The sequence below is a fragment of the Daktulosphaira vitifoliae genome, unplaced genomic scaffold, assembly GCF_025091365.1.
Source record: "Daktulosphaira vitifoliae isolate Bord-2020 unplaced genomic scaffold, ASM2509136v1 Scaffold_1, whole genome shotgun sequence".
NCBI classification, from domain to species: Eukaryota; Metazoa; Arthropoda; class Insecta; order Hemiptera; family Phylloxeridae; genus Daktulosphaira; species Daktulosphaira vitifoliae.
In genome coordinates, this window is record NW_026099572.1 from 89,479,305 (window position 1) to 89,499,188 (window position 19,884).

At 27.3% G+C, this 19,884-nt stretch overlaps 4 protein-coding genes across 6 annotated transcripts in view; 1 reads left to right on the plus strand and 3 right to left on the minus strand.

The window, feature by feature from the left end:
* The window catches only part of LOC126896638 (uncharacterized), a 4,429-nt gene extending 3,221 nt beyond the window's left edge, over window positions 1-1,208 (minus strand). Inside the window, exon 1 of the mRNA XM_050669585.1 lies at window positions 1,142-1,208. Coding sequence (XP_050525542.1) covers window positions 1,142-1,208 — 67 coding nt within the window. The remainder of the gene's footprint in view (window positions 1-1,141) is intronic.
* A 4,943-nt stretch (window positions 1,209-6,151) lies between these two features.
* LOC126910136 (uncharacterized) lies at window positions 6,152-7,766 on the minus strand. Its single transcript, XM_050692525.1, has 4 exons — window positions 7,511-7,766; window positions 7,098-7,162; window positions 6,826-6,956; window positions 6,152-6,279 (listed from the first exon to the last, which is right to left on the minus strand). The coding sequence occupies exons 1-4, from the start codon at window positions 7,746-7,748 to the stop codon at window positions 6,204-6,206; spliced, it is 510 nt and encodes a 169-aa protein (XP_050548482.1). The 5' UTR covers window positions 7,749-7,766; the 3' UTR covers window positions 6,152-6,203.
* Window positions 7,767-8,177: 411 nt separating this feature from the next.
* LOC126910159 (methionyl-tRNA formyltransferase, mitochondrial-like) lies at window positions 8,178-8,962 on the minus strand. The gene is made up of 2 exons (XM_050692541.1): window positions 8,648-8,962; window positions 8,178-8,522 (listed from the first exon to the last, which is right to left on the minus strand). Exons 1-2 carry the CDS (start codon window positions 8,848-8,850, stop codon window positions 8,318-8,320), a joined length of 408 nt encoding a protein of 135 aa, XP_050548498.1. The 5' UTR covers window positions 8,851-8,962; the 3' UTR covers window positions 8,178-8,317.
* Window positions 8,963-12,689: 3,727 nt separating this feature from the next.
* On the plus strand, window positions 12,690-15,789 carry LOC126910071 (uncharacterized). Of its 3 annotated transcripts, none has more exons than XM_050692474.1 (6): window positions 12,690-12,817; window positions 12,854-12,981; window positions 13,038-13,170; window positions 13,235-13,516; window positions 13,583-13,595; window positions 15,508-15,789. In XM_050692474.1, the coding sequence occupies exons 1-6, from the start codon at window positions 12,748-12,750 to the stop codon at window positions 15,512-15,514; spliced, it is 633 nt and encodes a 210-aa protein (XP_050548431.1). In that variant the 5' UTR covers window positions 12,690-12,747; the 3' UTR covers window positions 15,515-15,789. The 3 variants fall into 3 exon arrangements, with proteins under 3 accessions (XP_050548431.1, XP_050548438.1, XP_050548424.1); XM_050692481.1 differs by lacking the exon at window positions 13,583-13,595 and adding an exon at window positions 13,613-13,625; XM_050692467.1 differs by lacking the exons at window positions 13,583-13,595; window positions 15,508-15,789 and adding an exon at window positions 13,613-13,945.
* The last annotated feature ends 4,095 nt before the right edge of the window (window positions 15,790-19,884 follow it).

Sequence of the window (19,884 nt, forward strand, 5' to 3'; positions counted from 1 at the left end):
CATACTCCTCCTACCTAAGCATATAAGTGTTAATAACTTCTGAAATACTAATCCAAAAGTTGTTTTCGAAAAACCATTCTTTTAATTAGATCACATGGTGATGTTTATTACTGTTAGATATCATCTATACTTATCCCAACTATTCCTCGTTCATTCATACAAATTATTCAAACTATAATATTGTTAATTTTTTTATTTATTCATTCTAAAAAAAAAATGTATTCATCCAATAAAATCTAAAGTATTGCTGGATGTGAAGAGTGATGTTGCTTTATACATTTTCCGACCGTACTCATTCTCTCCCTATATCGTATCAATTTTAGATTTAAGAAAGTGACATGTATGTCACTTACTTGTTAAATTTTTATTTTTAAATGTTTAAAAGTTTTATTTTATAACTTATGTCATTTCTAAAATTACCAAGTCAATTAAAACTAAAACCAATGNTCTAAAATTACCAAGTCAATTAAAACTAAAACCAATTAAATATGAAAAGTATAGATATTTTTTTTATTTTTACAGGCTATTTTATAATGGGTAAAGAATAAGATTTTCAGAATGTTTTGACTATTAATAAATGAAGCACAAAAGTCTATGATATTTTATTTTAAAGTTATAAGAGGATTTCTAAAATTACATTATATTTATATTGAGTTTTATTATTTTATTTATTTTCTAATGTATTTCAGAAATTCGACATATTTTATTTACTGTTTAAAAATAGAAATTATACAATTCATTGAAAATATATTATTCTCAATAACATATTTTGCTAGCAATAATTTTTTAATAATATATCAAATGCATATCTACTACTTTTTAAAATAATTCTGAAAATATAAAAATTATATTTCACAAGTATAGTATGTGACATATAGTACATATATTGAAAATATAATGTATTTTTGATACTAATAAGTTACTTTAATATGAAATTCGTTGCACATAATACCAATATTAGATGCTGTGATTAAATTAACAATGTAATATAGAATTTATAAGCTGAATTCTATATATTATATAAATTAAATCAGTAATTTTTGTACGAAGCTAATGGTAGAATTAGATTATAGATACGCGTCTTTGCCAGAGGACAAGTTAGAGATTCATATACATATTATAGTATATATAGTCAACATACTGCTCTGAATAGACACATAAGGTGCTCCATCCCACCTATCATTTATAACTACCAGTACTTGTGGCATTATTAATATTAAAGAATATGACAATTAATTAAGATAATTCTTATGTTAATAAATAAAGATCATTATATTTTTCTATCATTTTTTTTATTATATCTTATATTTTTCTATCGAGTGACATTAATATCCTGATTAAGATAAAGTATGTCGAATGAAAAAGGATTATTAAAAAATATTATTTCTCATAAAAAAATTGTGTTGATCCATACACTTTTCAATAAGTTATAGCATTATAAAGTTAAATATAATATAAAAAATAAAATCGAGAATTTTCACACGAAAATAGCATTCAATAGCCATTTTCGCCGTGAAAACAAGTCCAGGTCAATTTTTTTTTTTTAAATTAAAGTATATTACATTAGCTTTAATTTAATATTCATATAAAAGTGTCAGACCTTCCGGAACACTTTCAAAAGTTAAGTTGAAAAAGTTCTACTTTCTATATGCATTTTTTATATTTGAAGCCCCCCCATATATAGGGAAATAGTCTGATTTAAAAAAAAAGTATATCCAATGAAAGATGTATATAAATACTACTTCTCATGAAAAAATTGTATTGATCCATACATTTTTTAAAAAGTTATAGCACTTTAAAGTAAAAAATGTAAATTATAAAATCGAAAATTTTCACACAAAAATAGCATTCGGTAGCCGTTTTCACCATGAAGACAAGTCCAGAGGTCAAATTTTTTTTTTTCAAATTAAAGTACATTACATTAGCTTTAATTTAAGATATATATAAAAGTGTCAGACCTTCCGGAACATTTTCAAAAGTTAAGTTGAAAAAGTTAATTTTTTGTGAAAAAGTTGTCATTTTAAATCCCCCCCTGTGGGCAGATAAAGGGTCAGATTTACAAAAAAAAAATATCAAATGATAGGTAAAGACATCAAACATCTATTAAAAAAAAATTATATTGATATGTTCATTTATGAAAAAGTTACGGCACATTTTAGTAAAAAAAATTGAAAAAAATTCGAAAATTAGCGATTTTTAAATTTGTAATTTTTTTGGAGGTTTCCCCCGTTTACGGGGAAAGAAGGAATTTTTTTTCAATTTTTGAGGGTAATGTCTTCAACTAGATACGATTTGTGATCTTTTGACATATTTTTCATCAAAATCGGTTCAGTGAGAGCTGAGATTGAGCGTATACAGACTAAAAAAAAAAAAAAAAAAACACATCATAGTAAAACCAATACCTTCTCAGCTTTGCATCGAAGCTAAAACTTTCTTATGAATTTGAAAACAACCTTAGCTCTATGATGTTATTTTATGCAAACAGAAAAAATATTTTTGTAACTAATTTAGATTCAGATTTGCAGGAAAAGTTATTATTTATTTATGGTAATTTTTAAGTATACAATTTCGCTATCAAAAAGTTATACCTTATTCTTACAATTTCTCTAATAAAAAAATTTTCAATAGATTCTTTTGCGAAAGTAAAAATTTAGATTTCAAAAAATTTGACATTACTTATGCATGAGTTATTATTAAATGATTGAATCAAAAAAATATAAATACTATTAGCTTAATAAATTATTTAATTAAAAATGTAAATCTAAACTATAAATAATGTGATAAAACTAACATAATATGTATATGTAATATTATATTTGTCATGCATTTTGTACATTTTTACTCCGACTTAATTAAGGTCTTATTTAAAATATTCGCACAAGGTGTCTACGTGAACTTCGACTTTTCTTTTTTTTATAGGTCACCTTTCCAGTTATACTTTTAATAACTTTTGTACACTATTTATGAAAGTATTTTTAAATATATTAATCAATATATAAATCGCACTAGTGCATTTTTTTTTTTTTGCATAACAATATAATATTGACGTGTTACGATGTATGGTTTTAACTTGAGCGTAAATAAATAAATAACATTTTGTTGTTGCGATATCATGACACGGCCTGAAATAGCTCACTATTTTTATCGTTATGATTTATTAGCACGTTATCGAGTGGTAATTATCAGCTTTTTGCCGTCGCACACTTGAAATGCTTAAGGATGTATCCAAGTTTACTGATGAGCTCTGACTCAACTGTAAACATACAATTAGCACTTTATACAATATTATTTTTGTCTTGTCCGGCGGTCGGTAGACAGGACAGGTCAGGGGATTAAGCACACGTCGGCAACTATGTAAACCAGTTTACCTGTAACTTCAATCCGTCACACACGTGGCCTTATTGTGTATTCCGAATCTGAATCCGCCCGCATTCATATATACGTCTTAGTCATTAATCTTACTGTATTATTGTTATCAGTGGCGGCTCGTGGGTGCTGGTTGTTGGGGTGCGACTTTAAATATAATACCGCTAGTTATAGGTGTAAAAAATTGTCAAATTAAATATAATAAAATAAAACGATAGCACAGTGGGGTGGCGGCACAGTGGGGTCGTGGCATAGTTGGGTTCAGTATAGATGATATCTGACAGTGATTAAAATCACTATCATGAAAAACGCTTCGATGCAAATCTGTAGATAGTATTTTATTTAAAAAAATAAAATTTGTCAAAATAGTAGGTCAAATGAGAGCTGAGAAAATAAATGATAGCTACAAAAAAAAAAACCACATAATAAAATAATATTAATATGAATTTCTTCTCACGAGAGGAGACTACAGAAATGGAATCCTTGATATTTATTGAAGTTATTGAATCTAAATGAGATAATAATCAAATGAGTTGAACATTTTTTTTTAACTCAAAAAGAATTAAAAAAAAATTCAGTGTCGTGAAAAACCCAAGTGTTACCGTCTCAAAAACCGTACGTCTCATTCGTCAATTAATAAAAATGGAAATTTAGCTAGTTCAAGTTTTAAAGTTATTTTTCTCGACTTCAAAGAAACAAAAAAATTTAAATATGATTAATTTTTTATACTATGTCATTTAGATTGATATAATATATAAATCAATGTAATCCCCTTATAAATTATATAATATTCATGAAAGTCAATATATTCTCCTAATAAGATATTTTAAAATAAAATAAAATACAAAACCTAGATTTTTAATAGAAAAATAGCATAATTTTGAATATGGTAGCCATTTGCGCATAGAAGATAGGTCGTCGGGACAAATTTTTTTTTTTTCATTTTATAGTACATAAAATAAGCTTTAATTTTATATATGTTTAAAGGACGCAGTATTTCACAAACACTTTCAAAAGTTAAGTTGAAAAAGTTCTATTTTTTATACAATGTTTCAAGTTTTTAACGCCCCTTATATGTGGGTAAATTGTCCAATTTTAATAAAGNTATATGGGGAAATTGTCCAATTTTAATAAAAAGTATGTCAAATGAAAGATGTAATTATAATGTATTTAGAAAAAAAAAATTTGTACTAATACATACATTTTTCAATTGGTTATGATTTTTATAGCGTATTTGTATGTAAAAAACCTGAAAAGGAACGAAAATTTGACTGAATTACTAGATTAAGAAACTTATTAAAAAAAAATTTCAAAAGATATTTTATTGTAGATGATTTTTTATATTGTTAGAAATTTTTTGAAGTAAANGATATTTTATTGTAGATGATTTTTTATATTGTTAGAAATTTTTTAAGTAAATAAAATTATTGTTATATTTAAGTACTAATTATTTGTACTTATTATACACAATTGTTCCTGTTTGTATGTTAACCAATGTGGTGTATTATTTCTTTAAAGTTTCTAAAAAATGTTAAGAATGTAGAGAATTATTTCGTAATTAAAATGTAATCATTAAAGATCTAATAATTTGTTTAAATTAATCATAAAATTGTGATTAAATCACTTTTTATAGCTTTGATGAGAAGCCAAGAAGGTATTAATTTTATCATGATAGATTATTTTATTTCTTTTTATGGTCTGTTACTACTTTTTCTTAGCTCTCACGGGACATTGTTAAAGACAATACCCTAAATAATTAAATATATTTTTCTCATTTCACTTAAATGAGTAAAGTCCGCTAAAAAATTATGATTTTAACTTTTGANCATTTCACCTAAATGAGTAAAATCCGCTAAAAAATTATGATTTTAACTTTTTTACTGGACCAGATATTATTAAAGTAATATATTATCATTGTTAGTAAAAATATTCCCAATACCTTGTGTAAAATTTAAATGTTTCAATTGTGCATATACATCTATAGTTTTTTTTTGTGTTGAAAATATTAATTTCATATTTATTTTTTTGAATTTTATATTTCTATAACTTTTTTAAAAATAAATGGATTAATACGATATTTTTTTATAAGTACTTAATTTATTTTTTTCAACTGATATACACTTTTTTTAAAAAATCAAACCATTTCCCCTTATACAGGGGGGTTAAAAAAACTAAAATATTTATTTATTTCTATATTATACTTATAAATCTATAAACTATTAGGTTAGTTTCAATGGTATTGTCGGATGTATTATTCTCAAAAATGTTTTCTTCGGTTTCAACAGTCGTATTTGTGTGGATATCTCTGTAGACTTTTGGTTTGATAGAATATTTGTCAAAATAGGTGTAGCATTGGTCCAAAAATATAAGAAATATGAAAACTAAAATACCACTAAGTAGTTGTTTACTCCCAAAAAAAATAAATTCATTAGCTTAGGTTACAAATTTTTCTACGCTACTTGTATTTATTAATTATAAATAAACAATTGATTTAGTCTCGACATTTTTTTTTTAAAATAACTGTAAAAAAATTGTCCATGTTTTATAAATGTTTAATTGAATTTATATGATACATTTTTAATTTAAAAATAAATAATTAGAATTATCTAATTTGAAATAATAAATTACTTAACTTTACCAAGATTTTAAATTATTAATAAAAAATAGTTTTCCTGTATCATATGTGTTTATTATATAAAACAAAATTGGACATTCTAAAAAAGGATAAAAATAAAAAGATACTTTTAAAACAATAAGAAATTAATATCAAAAAATACAGCAAATTTTTATTGATTTAATGTAATTGCTTAATTACTTCATTTTGGCTATAAGTTTATTTAATACTTCGTCAAATTATAATTTTGGCGACGCCATTGATATTTTTTTACTTGTTTTGTTAAACTCAAATTACAGCTAAAAAATAAAATAAAAATTAGATCTTTAACTAAATTATAACATAAAGTATTTCTTTTCTTTAATGCCGTAAATTTGAAATTACAAAAAGAATAACTTACAAAATATTTTGAATGTCTCCTACATTGAAAAGATTTTTAAAAATTGGGTTTAATAACAAAAATTTGATTTGGTCTTATTACTAATCGATATACAAATATTAATCAAATAGTTTAAACTAAAATTTAAAAATTGAAAATATTATTTAAAACTAAAATTATTAAAAATATTTAACTTAAAAAGCCATAAAAATTACTAAAAAAATGCGAATATGTATTTCTGAAAAAATATTATCATTACTAATGCTTAACACATACTGAACCCAACGCCGATTGAAAAAACATGCTTATATACCTCTATTAGTATTTTTGAGGCTTTCCGAGTTAAATATTTTTTAGCTCTAAATTGATATTTTTTATATTTCTAATTTAAAATATTATTAGCAACAAGTGATCAATTTTTATTATATGAAAATAATAATTAATTTTTTTTCAATTTAAAACATACTTAAAGTGTTTCACTTCAGTATTTTTATGAAATCGTACAGACATCTCTTGATATGTATCTTTTAATCTAATATTGGCTATATTTTTTGCTGAATTATTATCATAATTTTCAATTTTTTTAAGAATTCCTTGCTAAAAAATTAATTAGAATGAAATTATCAAACAACTATTTATAATGTAACAACAGCAATTAGTTGTTGGAGGAAAAATGCATATTGTTTCAGGAAACATAATGCATATTAATTGTTTAAATACTTAGTGAATATTACTCACTTTAGTGGCTGAATTAGATACAGTAGAAAAATTATACGATGTCTTAGTTATGGTATCTGAATTTTTGTTAGATTCATTTTCAAAATACCTTTTTGACAGTAATATAGTAGTGTTGTTTTCAGGAGATAATTCTTTAATATTTCTCGAAAATATTTTAGACGGTTGAGTTTGAAAATTGTTTGGAGACTGTGACATGTTCGTGTTAAAATAATTATTAACTAATACGGAAGTGTCTGTAGATGTGTTGGTGGGTTGTTTTTCAATTTGTGTAATAATTTCTGAGTTTAATTTTTTAACAGATTCAATTTCGTTATTCAATAATGAAATGTTAGTGTAATGTGTTTTCATATTATTATCTGAAAATATTTTAGAAGGTAGAGTTGAAAGATTATTTTTTGACGATGTTTTGTCCATGTTCAATGAATTATCATTTATTGTAATTTTCTTTATAGAAGTTTTAGAGGGCTCTTTTTCGCTTTCGATAATCGGAGTTAGCTTAATTTTATCTTCGCTAGGTGATTGTTCTAAAATTGAATTATTTGTCATAGTAGGTAACTCCAAATTAATAGGATGTGTAGTCAAATCCGTGCGAGTTTTCGTTATAGGTTCTACTGTTTTAGTTAAAGTATTTTTCTTCTTAGAAAGTTTCATTTCCAAAAATGTCTGCAGCGACACAACTGCCAGGACAATAAACATAATATCTTTGATTACTTGAATCGGAATTATAAAATATATTACCAACGTTGTTATCACGAATAACAAATCTAAATCCATTTTTATTAATAATGTATGCACTCAAAAATTGAAATTTTTAAGTTATACTTAGAGAAAAATATAAGATTTAAAGATTTTTAAATATATATGCTGACTAATTTATTACGGAAAAAAACTTAAGCATAAAATCACCAGACGGTGTCAATTTAAATGACAATATTGCTCTTATTTAAGCAAAAAAAGTCTTGTTTACTTTTTATTTAAGCCAATTAATATAACAAAAAATGTTTTAAAATTGGCCAATAATTATTAAATTTCTTTAATAAGATGTCTTATTTTGAATATAAAATGTAATTAATATAATGTTACAAACCGTATTAATATATTCATTAAATAAAGCTATTGTCAATTACTTAAAATTAATTATGTTTTAAAACATAATTAATATTTATTATGTTTAATTAATTATTAAGGAAATTTAATTAAATTTTCAATCGGCGTTGGGTTCAGTATGTGTTAATTATGTCTTCAGGTATTAAACGACCAAATGACACAACAACCCCAATATCATATTGTTTTTCTAATTGTACTTTACTCACAGGCCACTCTAATGTAACTAATTTTTCTTCTTTAGCTATATTTCTAATATTAATTCCTCGCCCTTTTGAAGTTGTCACTACATCTAACTTAGAAATGATAGTTTGTGTTTTCCTATATAGAACACAATATTATTACTGAAACATAATAAAATTTTATGGTAAAAATATTAAAGGNAACACAATATTATTACTGAAACATAATAAAATTTTATGATAAAAATATTAAAGGATGATTACATTTTAGCAGACAATAATTGAAGGCTTTTGGCAGAAAAATCATCATTCCCAAAAAATAATATACGCCAGGGAGGTCCTTTAGAATTATATTGACTTCTAATAACAGAAGTTGAATGAAGATAACATGAATTTTTTAACAAGCAAAAAATTGTTTTATAAATTTTATTTCTTCTAAATTTAAAAAAAAATGTGGCACTAAACATTATAGTAAAATAATAAATTAAACATATCTACACAATTTCCAATAATTAAAAATTGGCTATTCTAGAAATTATTTTAAGTTTTCATTTTTTTAATTTTACATTGCACATAAAGTTAAATATAGAAGTCTAAAAATTATTATATACGTGAGCTCAACTTTGGGATCGGTTAAGAATGAAAAAAAAGAAGATAATATAATTCTGATAACATAATTGATAATATAACTAATATAAGTAGTTATAGAATAATAAAGTTAAAAATGTAAAATACAAAATCGAAAATTTTCACACAAAAATAGCATTTGGTAGCCATTTTCGCTGTAAAGATAAAATAAAGTCCGAATTTTTTTTTTTTCATGATAAAGTATATTACATAAGCTTTAATTTAAGATATATTCCTACCGCCGTTTATACCTCAGGTATAACGTTAGTCCGACCCTCCCGCCCACAAAACACGGCTATACCTAATGCATGATACGTTTACGTACTTAAGTCGCTTTACATGTATATATATATATTCTAATTACTATTAAAAATATATATTAACACACTTTATTCTTATTTAGAGATATAGAACTCATTCATTCCGATTACAAATGATGAATCCAGTATCGTCATTTTTCGTCACTACCACCATGTTCCGGGAGTGGGTAATTTACGTGCCTGCTGCTTTTCTTAGATGTGGTAGCCGTTTCTCAGACTCCCTCTCCGGAATCGAACCCGGATTTCCCGTTACCCGTTACAACCATGGGCTTAAATGCATTTTACCACCCCATCGAGTTTTTTCAAATTTTTTTTTTTTAATTGATTCAGTTTTTTATACTGACTAAGAATATATAAAAAAAATTTGTCGGCAAAGTCCAGTTTAAAAGTTATGAGCTTTCAAAGTTTTCAACCATCATTGACAAATTTTGTTATATACTTCTGTTCTTTTTGTTTTTTTGCATTAATTCATTAGAAAAAGTATTCTCGATGATTTAGTAATCAAATTTTATTTATTTAATTATACTAAAAAAAATATTTATATGTGTGTAGTTACTTAAATAAAAAAATTTACGACGCGCCGCTCAATTCAAACTGTTGCTGAAATGGTATTGCTGATACTTATTATACACACAGTATCAGTTTCAATTCTAACTATTTATACAATTTTTCGCATAATTTAAATTATGATAATACGTTTTTATATTTGACAGTTGGTAACAAACATCATGATGCACTGTTTCTATAACATTGACAAATAAACGATGTAATCTATAGTCTAATCTTAGTAGTTTACCAATAGATTACAGCTTAATTCTTTTTCTATTTAAGTTATTTTTTCTCACTATGAACCGATGGATGTATGATGGAAATTTGTACAAATGTCATTGTGGTTTAAGTGTAAATATTCGGGATAAACCTAATAGTTATTTAGAATCGAGTAACACGCAATTTGTCGCGTGTCGTAAAGATTATACTGATCCAACGCGTTGTCGGTACTTTAAATACATGGCTGAAGATAACCACAACTGTAATTGTCATACCCAAGCATCATTATGCATTACTAGTTCAGGAAGTAATAAGGACAGACCGTATTACTGCTGTGCAATATCGCGCACGAACACGCAAAGGTGCAATTATTTTAAATGGTATCAAGATGAATACTGATATTTCAATATCTAATGTAATAGTATTTTTTTTTGTTTTCAACAAGTGTTAATTGATATACATAATATACAGTATAAACTTTTATTTTATTGAATTAACAATTCTAAGTAAAACACCACATCGTGGTCTTTTTTTTTTTTTTGCTCAACTTGAATTAATTGAGTTTCTTGTTATTACCTAATCACTAATATAAAATTTTATGAAAACCCCATTTTTATTTCGTATTGCGTAATTTTGATGTGCGTAGTTTTGAAAAAAAAAATTTGGAAAATCCTTATTTTTAAAGTTAATTTTGGTTTTAGGATTTTTAGAATGAGGATATTATGTAACAATTACATCATTATAGTTTCACAATAGTATCATGAGAAAAAATCCCAAAAATTAACAAAAAAAAACAATTTTTGAGCTATTTTTAGTTTTTGACGTTTCAACTTTAAAAAGCTATAAGTAGAGGGGGATAGTATGATTGCCATACCCTCCTAACCCACATGTTGTGGGTTTACCCTGTCCTAGGTGGACGGGCGGTGTAAACGGCCGGGGGGATATGGTGAAAGGTCGATGTTTCTCGTTCCTAGATAGCATTTCGTTATACCATGGTACATGTTACCTTGGTATATGCATAGTATACCTAGGTAGATGGAACATCATATAGTATATCTTGATATATTACAGAAAATTAGAGGTATTTTAAAAATTACATAATTTTAGAATTATATGAAAATATTTGAATGCAAAAAAGTGAAAGGTGTAATCAAGCGGCGACGGCGGCTATTAATCCAACGAAACCCAACTTTAGCTGTGTGACGTGTATGCCTTTGANAAGCGGCGACGGCGGCTATTAATCCAACAAAACCCCACTATAGCTATGTGATGTGTAGGCCTTTGGTCATAGAGAGCCCCCTTACTTGACTAACGTATGTATTAAAACAGTAAATCAACAGTTTACCCCTACATAGAAGGGGAGGCGATGATAAAACTCATCATAAGGTGATCATTATTATGCTATTTATTAGTAAATAAATAAATATGTACAATATTTAATAAGAATTGAGTTATTTTTTAATTATAGAGAAAATATTTATACGTTTGAAATAATATTTTATTAAATTCTTTTTTGATTATTCAGTTACACTACTGCGTTTGTTAATAGACATTAATGTGTAATCGTTATTGTATAAAACATGTATACACATAATCTATTACATATATTTGTATACAAATATTTAGAAATCGAGAGTTTAAAATTAATTATTATGATATTAAAGTGAAATTACTTAAGTGGTGAAGAAAAGAGTTAGTATACGGGGATATGTGTCCTATGATTTGCTGACCCCCCTATGAAAATATGTGATTTTTCCGCATAAAAGAAGGATTATTACTCGAGTAAAATTAATAGTGTTGTGTCAGTTAAACGTCTTTAAAATGTTTTCTTGTGACAAGTGTGAAAAAGTGTTTGCATTCAAACATGGACTGGTACGTCATCAAAAGAGTCATGATGGTATACGATTTAAGTGTTATTTATACCCATCTAGTTTTTCGGACAAATGGGCACTCTCGCGTCATGTTATAACAATTCACCGTAAGTATTACAATTATTATTCAGTAAAATAGTAATATGAAAAGAGAAAATATATTAGTAGAGTGTTAATATAAGTGTATTATTTTAGACCTCGTAAAGTATGGTGTGGACTATAATATTGCTATAGGAAATCACGCTGATTCANCGTAAAGTATGGTGTGGACTATAATATTTCTATAGGAAATCATGCTGATTCAAGGGCTATGTCAACAAGTGGTAAGTAAAGAAAATATATATTATTAGAAATTTATATGCTAAAATAAATATATGATTATTTGTTTTTAGAAAATTTAAATGTTGCGGAGAGAATGCAGGCAGGTCCCAGTGAAATTAGTCCTAAACATCGCAAACAATGTAACACCGACTATACGATTAAATGTAAACGGGTAAAGGCTAAACGATTACAGGACATTACGACGAGCGGTTTTCATAAAACGGGTGAATCATTAAATAGTCAAATTTTATGGTTTTATAAAAAAAATATTGAAAATGTAGTCGGGTATCAATCGTTTTTGTCGGCAACAAGAGACGATTTAGTTGAAAAATTACGCGACTGTCTTAAAGAAATGGGGCCGATAAAATTCAACTTAAAACTGGAGGCGACNGACGTGGACGACGAAACGAAAATTTTAAAGACTGTGGAAGAGTTACCTGCGGATTCTCCTATAGGAATGGCCCTTGAAGTGACGGTGTCGTACCCGAAAGAGTTACATGATGCCCACAACGAAATGCCGTTTCTACCTGAACGAAAATGTCCACCTAATTCACATGTCNTACCTGAACGAAAATGTCCGCCTAATTCACGGGTCAAAAAACTGTTGTCTACTTTCGATCGGAAAGAAAACTACGTTATACACTATTTAAATTTAAAACAGGCTATGGCAAACGGATTAAAAGTAGAAAAGGTAATTCATAAAATTATATTTTAAAAATATAATAATAACATGTCATTAAATTACAGGTGCATAAGGTGTTACAATTTAAGCAGTCGGCCTGGCTATCAAAATATATACAACTCAACACGGAGATGAGACAGAAAGCCAAAAATGATTTTGAAAAAGACTTTTTTAAATTAATGAACAACGCTGTTTTTGGTAAGTTTTAAAATTAAATAAAAATATATAAACATAATTTTAATGCGATTTCGTTTGTTAACAGGTAAAATGATGGAACGTGTACAATTTAGAACGCAAATGGAATTGGTCAATAATCCTAAACGAGCGGCTAAATTAATTAGAAAGCATAATTTCAAACATTGTACAACATACAGTGAAAATTTATCGGCGTTTGTATTGGAAAAGAAAATTATCGATTTTTGTAAACCAGTATACGTAGGTTTCGCAATTTTAGAAATTAGTAAAACTCTCGTATACGATTTCCATTATAACGTAATGAAGAAATATTTCAAAGACCGTGCTCGACTGTTATACGGTGACACAGGTAGACTAATTAATATTTTTTATTGAAAAAAATTAAATGATTTTATTTTTTGATTTTATTGTTCAGATTCATTAGTGTACTTTACNTATTGTTTAGATTCATTAGTGTACTTTATCGTGGGTGATGACTTTTACGCGGTAGCAAAGAAAAATCCTGATCTATTGGCTAGACTTGACACTTCAGGTTTGCCGAGCAGTCATCCGTGTTATTCAAACGCTAACAAAAAGGTACCTGGTTTGTGGAGTGACGAAGCGCCGGGGAAATCTATATTGGAGTTTATTAGTCTAAGACCAAAATGTTATGGTTTTGACTTGGAGGGTAAAGAAAAAATCAAGGCGTAAGGGATACGTGGTCACGTTGTGAAAAAACATCTTACAGTCGAGGACATGAAACGGTGTTTGTATGCTGAAGAGGAGCCTACAATAAGCGAAGCTCATGCAACAGCGGCTACATATGGCACGATGGTTGTAAACAACATTCATGAGAGAGCCGTTGACTNACATTTTACAACAGTATATGCCACACGTAAATGTCATTAACATGGAAGATATTGGCTGTCCTCGTATAACACAACTGACAACAAATAGTTCTTATCCATCATGTTTATTTCATATGAATTTAAATCCAACTTATTGTAGTTTTTATAAAATGTTTATGTTAAGACATTGGTATATTAATAATTCTTAGTACTTAAAATATTGTTATATTTCACTATAATTAAATAATGTATAATATTTTTAAAATAAAACTTATAAGTAACATATAACATGTTTGTTGTTTATTTACCTAAAAATTCATGTATAATTAATTTGAGCAGTATTATTGTGTTGAAAAAAAAAAAAAAAAGGGATAGAGTAAAGACTAATAGTACCACTATGCGCATAAGGGTATAAGAATATACACAGGTATAGTAATGACGAGTCATTAACGTTAGTTTTTCATATAAATACCCTATACTCGGCTCTAAAAATTTAATATTTTCAATTGTATTAATTGCGCTTGTACGTTGAAACATCTCAAACATGCAAATCAAGTCAATTTTTGTTTGTAAGTGTGTTGTTGCTGAAGCTGAAAATTTTGCTGAAGCAGACGAACAGGAGCTATTCATTGAACAATTTGGACAGATACATCCGCGAGTCCATGATGACGGGTATTACTATGACCCATTGGATGAAGAATATTTGCAGGCAGAAGATGAGTATGAGGAAGAAGAAGAAGAAATTGAAGATAGTATTGAGGATTCTGATGGTATGTATGTCAATATTTAACTTTGTAAATAAACTTCTTAACAATGCTGTTTTTATTTTTAGATGATGATTTATCATCAGATCCTGAACGGATCTATTCTGATCGTGACCTCGAACTCTTACCATGCAGTTGGTCAACGATGAATCCATTTAGAGATGCATTTTCAATTTCAACACCAAATATACACCATTAAGACTATGAAAATGACATTAAACCGTTTAGATGATAAGCGGGTTATAANAATATACACCATTAAGACTATGAAAATGACATTAAACCGTTTTGATGATAAGCGGTTTATATCAGAAGACCGTATTACTACCTACGCTTACGGTCATTATAAACTAGAGTACGTATACCATAATTATGCTAATAATTATTAAATATATATTAAATAGGGTTATTTTTTAGGAATGAAGACACCATTGAAACTTATGATTTGTAGATACATCTTATAAACTAATGTAAAAATAATAAATAGATTACAAAAATTTATTAGTAAACAATATTATTATTATTATGTACAAAAATTTATTGTTGAAATTATATTAAATAATAAAAATTAACGTTGGTTAAAATATAAATATTTATATTATTCATTTAATGAACATAGATAATCAAACAGCATTATTACATAGTAATTATCGTCGTTATTGTCTATAGGTTTGACAAAACGTCGTATGATATTTTGCACGTCATTAAAATTTAACCAAATATTTAATCGTTTAAGGCAGTGTGCACATCTTTTAAAGTTACATATTTCAAGCAAAGTGGTTCCATGTCTAAATATTTCTTTATGCGATGTGACGATTTCATTAGGACGGTCCATTACCTCTATCATTTCAGCACATTGACTATTAGTTGTGTTGCAAACAAAAATGCGAGTTGACACCGCTCTTCCGTCCATTACCATTCGGATGTTGACCTTTTTATAGTTGGCCCATACAAAATTTCTACTCCACCTATTCATTGAGAGTTTAACCTCCTCATAGGTGTAGCAAAAAAAATTTGCACGGACCAAATCTCCCAGACGTTTGGGTTCTTCGNAAAAATTTGCACGGACCAAATCTCCCAGACGGTTGGGTTCTTCAAGCCGACCCAACAAATTTGATATTGGCCTAAACAAATGACGTCTATAATACAACACGGGTACGCTACTCGCTAGTTCACGATTCAACGTTATATTATAGACGTCATTGTACAGTCGTCTAACAAATCTGTCAGAATCGTTCTGAAGCAATTCTTTTAATTCCAACTCCCATGATTGTAGCGAAAATGCATCTCTAAATGGATTCATCGTTGACCAACTGCATGGTAAGAGTTCGAGTAAGAGTTCCGATTAAACACTTTTTAAGTTTATCTTTATGCCTTGTAAAGGTGTCAACTTTGTTTTTCTAATAGGAACACATGCAGCTAATTGATTAAAATGTGATAAAATATTGTATTTGAAATAAATTGAACTAATCATGTTTTAAACAATTTATAAACTTGAGTCACAGATATATATTAAGGATTCTAAACACCAACCAAGCATAATATTTTTTTTTTTTTGAGTAATATAATTTGATTTACGTTTTGAACAATATTTAATTTACTTATCCTTACAGGGGCAGATTCAATGGTAGGTACTAGAGAGTGAGCACTCCCACCTTGAGCTATTGTTGTTTAATGAATAGGAAAAAATGTCTTTGAATGATAATAATTAAAAACCCAGCACAGGGGGGTCACAGCACAGTGGTGACGTGGCATAGTTGGATTAAGTATAATGATATCTGACAGTGATTAAAATCACTATCAAAAAAAAACGCTTCGATGCAAATCTTTAGATAGTGTTTAATTTTAAAAAATTGGTGGGTTATTCCAAAAGCTTCATAAACTGCTAGTTCCTTATTAATATCCTGATTAAAATAAAGTATGTCGAATGAAAAAGGGATTATTAAAATATAATATGTCTCATAAAAAAATTATGTTGATACACTTTACATACACTTTTCAATATGTTATAGCATTATAAAGTTAAAAATGTAAACAATAAAATCGAGAATTTTCACACAATAATAGCATTCGGTAGACATTTTCACCGTGAAGACAAAATAAAGTCCGACATTTTTTTTTTGCATAATAAAGTAAATTACATAAGCTTTAATTTAAGATATATATAAAAGTGTCAGACTTTCCGGAACACTTTCAAAATTTAAGTTGAAAAAATTAATTTTTTGTGAAAGAGTTGTCATTTTAAATCCCCCCTTATGGGCAGGTAAAGGGTCAGATATGAAAAATATATATACCAAATGATAGATTAAGACATCATGCATCTATAAAATAAAAGAATTCCATTGATCCATACATCTTTCAAAAAGTTATAGCATTATAAAGTTAATAATATAAAAAAGAATTTTTTTACAAAAATCGTATTTTTTTTATTAACTTTTATGTCTTGTAGTATCACATTTTAATACATGTAATAATTAATATTTATATTTAATAAAATATATCACCAAATCAGTGTTTCCCCGTGGATAAGATGAGTAATAAAATAATACCCTTACACAAGATTTAACCTCCCTCTTACGCATACCATAAAATGACCACGTAAAAGATTCTATCACATTAACCAATCAAATACAGCAAAAAATATTTCAAGAATCTCACCAGAGATCGCTAAACCAGTTTTGCGGGCTATAAAAAGTCCATTCCCCCCCCCATTCGGGTGGTTCCTCTGTGCTTGGTTCTCTTACAGTGGTTATGTACAATTTCTGAACATCCCTCTAGCGGATACNGTTTGTTGCACAGGACAGTTATGTTGCTTAGAAGTTATTTATTTGCTTTATAAATTATTAAATAATAAATATATTAAGGTAAAACACCATATACAAGGTTAAGAACTATACTACATAAATATACAAAAGGTTTTTACAAAAGACAGAGTTATAATAAACTTAGACTTCACATTGGGTAGATTTAATATAGAATTGTACTAGAAAAGTAGTTACACGCGAGTTAATAATAATATAAACCGTATAAATATAATTGCGTGCATTAATGCGTAAACGTATACATCGATAATCATTACATCAACAACATCATTCATCTCAAGAGAATATCAGGATAGTCAGAGGTAAGTGAAACATTTGTTTATATAATAAGTTTATAATAGATCCTTTACTGAAGAATTTTTTTTTTTAGTAATAAACAATTAGAACAAGATAGGTCATTGAGAATAAACTAAAATATTTTTATAAAAAACACGATATTTGTGACTCGCCGGAAATTAGTGTGCGCGTTTCTGTGCAGGAGCTAAGTAGTGACCCTTCTTTATAATTCCATCTTATTCATACATTAGACGTTTTTACACAAGCATACATACGCCGAGATCCCTTTCTATTTCATTTTATTGTAGTCACTACCGGGTATCTATAGACACTTTTACTTTCCATTGGTACCCACCATTTTTACACTACGCCTGCTACGATTATTATTTCCTTATTGGCCACCTGTGTTACATTTCTTTACATTTCTTCCCTTTCACATCCCGAGCCCCAAACACATTTAACAATATTCCTTCGCCACCTTATTATAGCCATTTTGTTTATTACAAGACTACCCCCTACTACCTACATACCTACACTCTTGTCATCTTTTTGTTTATTACAGTCTGTTTTCACCATGAAGATAAAATAAAGTCCGAAATTTTTTTTTTCATGATAAAGAATATTTCATTAGCTTTAATTTAAGACATATATAAAAGTGTCAGACTTCCGGAACACTTTCAAAAGTTAAGTTGAAAAAGTTCTACTTTCTATATGCATTTTTATGTTTTAAACCCCCCCTGTATTAAAGGAAATGGTCCGATTTAAAAAAAAAGTATATTGAATGAAAGAAGTATATAAATATTATTTCTCATAAAAAAATTATGTTGATCCATACATTTTTCAAAGAGTTAAAACATTTTAAAGTTAAAAATGTAAAATATTAAATCGAGAATTTTAACACAAAAATAGCATACGTTAGCCATTTTCACCGTGAAGACAAAATAAAGTCAAAAAATTTTTTTTTTCATAATAAAGTACATTACATAAGTTTCAAATTAAGATATATATAAAAGTGTTAGTATTTCCGAAACACTTTTAAAAGTTAAGTTGAATAAGTTAATTTTTTGTGAAAAAGTTGTCATTTTGAATCCCCCCTGTGGGCTGGTAAAGAGTTAAATTTATAAAAAAAATATATTAAATGATAGGTAAAGATATAAAATATCTATAAAAAAAAATTATTTTGATTTGTTCATTTTTGAAAAAGTTATAGCAGTTTTAAGTAAAAAAAAAAGAAATCGGTTCGGTGAGATCTGAGAAAAAGTGGTAACAAACACAAAAAAAAAAAACACATCATAGTAAAACTAATGCCTTCTCAGCTTCGCATTGAAGCTAAAAATGAAATTGTTAAGATTAACATGCAGCCAGCAAATAACCACTTAGATGCCAGTATTTGTAATGCCTTAATGTATATTAACTCAAAAAAATGTTAATCTTTAAATGTTTTGCATTTTTGGCATTTAGCATTTCCTTTTCTAAATCGGCAATTTTCTGTTATGTTAATTGTAGTTTTTTCACACATTAAGTTATTTTCTTTGTAGTTTGTTGATTTTCTTTTAACCTGGTGTATGATAAATAGGTAACCAAGTCTTACTAATAGTCTATCCATTTTCTGTTGTAATTTCAGGGCTTTTTTCGAGGGACTCTTAGATAGTCATATGGTGAAATTTTTAGGAGGCTAGAAATATTTAATTAAGTTGATTAGAAGAGTTAACACGTAAAAACAGTGTATATAATAACTTCATTTAGAAAAAATAAATATCTTCAAAGTAGTGATGAGCGTTTTAAACTATCGAATATTTTTATACAACTAAATAGTTTATTTTAAGCATACACTATCAAATATTAAAAAAAAAAACTACCGAAAGTTTAAAAACTATACGAACAGATTGACTAAGTATCGGTGGTTACTATTTAATAAATCTCATAATTATTTCAAAGTCTATCTATGAAAATATATTAATGATACTGATTGGCCGCCGATCATTTGTAGCTCCACTTGTATACAACCGGTTAACGCGATCGAAATTG

What these genes read in the sequence shown, in the direction of transcription:
- LOC126910136 (XM_050692525.1), bottom strand. Translation starts at nt 7,748, where the DNA reads ATGAAACTTTCTAAGAAGAAAAATACTTTAACTAAAACAGTAGAACCT. An exon ending in TATCTAATTCAGCCACTAAA is followed by an intron (nt 6,957 to 7,097) that starts GTGAGTAATATT and finishes TTAATTTTTTAG; the next exon opens with CAAGGAATTCTTAAAAAAAT. An exon ending in ACTGAAGTGAAACACTTTAA is followed by an intron (nt 6,280 to 6,825) that starts GTATGTTTTAAA and finishes TTTATTTTTTAG; the next exon opens with CTGTAATTTGAGTTTAACAA.
- LOC126910159 (XM_050692541.1), bottom strand. Translation starts at nt 8,850, where the DNA reads ATGTTTAGTGCCACATTTTTTTTTAAATTTAGAAGAAATAAAATTTAT. An exon ending in CAATTATTGTCTGCTAAAAT is followed by an intron (nt 8,523 to 8,647) that starts GTAATCATCCTT and finishes TGTTCTATATAG; the next exon opens with GAAAACACAAACTATCATTT.
- LOC126910071 (XM_050692467.1), top strand. Translation starts at nt 12,748, where the DNA reads ATGGCCCTTGAAGTGACGGTGTCGTACCCGAAAGAGTTACATGATGCC. An exon ending in ACGGATTAAAAGTAGAAAAG is followed by an intron (nt 12,982 to 13,037) that starts GTAATTCATAAA and finishes ATTAAATTACAG; the next exon opens with GTGCATAAGGTGTTACAATT. An exon ending in AATGAACAACGCTGTTTTTG is followed by an intron (nt 13,171 to 13,234) that starts GTAAGTTTTAAA and finishes GTTTGTTAACAG; the next exon opens with GTAAAATGATGGAACGTGTA.